Source organism: Parus major, chromosome 6 (assembly GCF_001522545.3).
Source record: "Parus major isolate Abel chromosome 6, Parus_major1.1, whole genome shotgun sequence".
Taxonomy (NCBI): Eukaryota; Metazoa; Chordata; class Aves; order Passeriformes; family Paridae; genus Parus; species Parus major.
Genome location: NC_031775.1, coordinates 20,200,642 through 20,203,196, shown reverse-complemented (window position 1 = coordinate 20,203,196; position 2,555 = coordinate 20,200,642). Strand labels below are relative to the sequence as shown.

Sequence of the window (2,555 nt, the reverse complement as noted above, 5' to 3'; positions counted from 1 at the left end):
TTTGCGGGGGCACCGGCGCAGGGACCGGGGCTGCAGGGGGATGCGGACTGGGTCGGCTACGTGTACATCGCATGGCTACGGCCCGTCCGGGGCGGCGGGGTCGCCGTCGGCTGCGGGAGCGGTGTGGGGTGGCGGAGGCGAACCTCCCCTCCGCTACGCGTCCTGGGCCGCGGGAGGCACTTGCGGGGCCGTGCTGGTGGGGCGGGGAGGCCGGGCCGTAGGGGCCGCACATCTCGGCCCCTGCCGGGGCCGGACCAAGCCATGTGCGGGCAGGGGCCAGCGGGGCGCGCCCGGGCGGGGGTCCCTACCTACCTATACGTGCTTAGCACTGGGGGGCGCGGCGGCGGCTGCCGGGGCTCTCTGCGGGGACCCCGACCCCGGCGCACCGTCCCCGCGCCCGCCGGGCGGGTGCCGGGCTGGCGGGGCGCTCTGCGGGGAAGCAGCCTCCCCGAGTGCAGCCTTAATACATTGCTATTTCTGGCCGGGCGGCCGGAGCCGGGCAGGGGGCCGGCTCTGCCTCCCCCTCTCTCCAATGGCGAGGCCGCCCCCGGCCCCTCCTTGCCGTGACGTGCCGGCCCGGGGCAGAGGAGGCTCCCGAGCCTTTGGCTGTCCCTGCAGAAGCTGTAACAAAACGCAGACCCCCAGCGCCGAGCTAATGGAGGCAACTTAGACAGAAGCAGGCGCGGCCCCTCGTCTCTCGGTGCTGCCTGTTCGCCCCGCATCGGGCGCGGCGCTCCCCGCCGAGCAGCCGCCCGAGCGCCGCCGGGCCCGCGGGACTGCCTGGCCGCTTGCGGTGCCCCGATGATGTTACCGAGCCCCGTCACCTCCACACCCTTCTCTGTCAAAGACATCCTCAACCTGGAGCAACAGCAGGACCCGCACTATGGGGCCCAGCTCCCGCACCACCTGGAGCACCACTTCCACCCCGCTGCCTGCCTGCTGGCGGCCGCCGACGGCGCCCGCTTCTCCGACGGCGATGAGGAAGAGGAGGAGGAAAAGCTCTCCTACCTGAGCCCCATGGCAGCGCCCGGGAGCCAGGCGGACGCGCGGATCTCCGCCGACAACTACGTTCACGCCGTGCTGCGTGGCTCCTGCGAGGCCCCCGGCCCGGGAGAAGAGCTGGACCCGGCGGTCCGAGACCCAAGTGAGTATCGGCTCCGCCGCGCTTCCCCGCACTGCACCGCCCCGCCGGGACAGGCCACGCGCTGGCTTCCCGTGATGCGTTCCCAGCCCTCGGGCATCGCCCCGCGAAGCCCAGGTCCTGGCACTGTAGCCCGCTCCACGTCCCTTGGCCGTGTCGAGCCGGGACAGGCACATCGCGGGGCTGCCACCGCCCTCCTCCGCGCCTCGCTCGCCTCCTCCCGGGGGAGTGCCTCCTCATGGCCCCGGTTCGGAGGTGCCGGATCAGGCCCGCGCTCTGCAATTTCGGTAGCGGACGGGGAGGAATGGGTCGGGTTAGGCCAAATCCGCACCCGCTCCGGTGGGGCCCGGCGGCGTAGCAGGTGCCCGGCGCTGTGCGCGACGCGGCCCGGAGCTCGCCTCGCGGCGCCGCAGCGGTGCCGCCGCAGTCGGCCCGGAGGTGTGGGAACGTACCCGACCCTGCCGCCCGAATCGGGCCCTCGCAAACACAGGCAGTGCCGGAGACGACCGGTCCCAGCGCTGCCTCCCCGCCTGGAGCGCGGTGCCCCGACGGGCGCGGGGTCGGCCGGGGCGCGGCGCGGAGCTCTCGTCCGCCAGTGGGGCCCGTCGGGAACAGCGAGCGCCCGGCGTCGGCGAGGCGCACCCGTGACCTGTCCTCCCCCGTACAGAGAGCTGCGTTCTGAAGAAGCCGCTAGACGCAGCGGAGAAGGCGGAGGAGACGGAGAGGCCGAAGCAGCGGAGCCGGAGGAAGCCGCGCGTACTCTTCTCCCAGGCGCAAGTCTTCGAGCTGGAGCGTCGGTTCAAGCAGCAGCGTTACCTGTCGGCGCCCGAGCGGGAGCACCTGGCCAGCAGCCTCAAGCTCACCTCCACGCAGGTGAAGATCTGGTTCCAGAACCGGCGCTACAAGTGCAAGCGGCAGCGGCAGGACAAGTCGCTGGAGCTGGGCGGCCCCGCGGCCCCGCCGCCGCCGCGCAGGGTGGCCGTGCCCGTGCTGGTCCGTGACGGCAAGCCGTGCCTCGGCGGGTCGCAGGGCTACAGCTCGGCGTACAACGCGCCCTACTCCTACAATGGCTTCCCCGCCTACGGCTACGGCAACGCTGCCTCCTACAACCCCGGCTACGGCTGCACCTACCCGGCGGGCACCGGCGGCGCGTCCATGCAAGCCGCCTGCAGCCCGGCGGCGGCCGCCAGCCCCTTCGTGAACGTGGGCGGCCTGGGGGGTTTCAGCGGCGGCGGCCAGCCGCTGCACCAGCCGGCGGCGGGGCCTTCCTGCGGCCAGGGCGCACTGCAGGGCATCCGGGCCTGGTAGCCCGCACGCACTGAGGGTCGGGAGCGGACCGACAGGACGGCCCGGCGGCTCCGCGGCCCCGTTAGCACCCGCACCGCAGCCCGGCTGCGCGCCACGCGCCCTGGAC

At 73.8% G+C, this 2,555-nt stretch overlaps 1 protein-coding gene across 1 annotated transcript; it reads left to right on the top strand.

Annotated features, from left to right (window-relative positions):
• Window positions 1–623: 623 nt before the first annotated feature.
• On the top strand, window positions 624–2,549 carry NKX2-3 (NK2 homeobox 3). The gene is made up of 2 exons (XM_015632513.2): window positions 624–1,144; window positions 1,809–2,549. The coding sequence occupies exons 1-2, from the start codon at window positions 802–804 to the stop codon at window positions 2,447–2,449; spliced, it is 984 nt and encodes a 327-aa protein (XP_015487999.1). The 5' UTR covers window positions 624–801; the 3' UTR covers window positions 2,450–2,549.
• The last annotated feature ends 6 nt before the right edge of the window (window positions 2,550–2,555 follow it).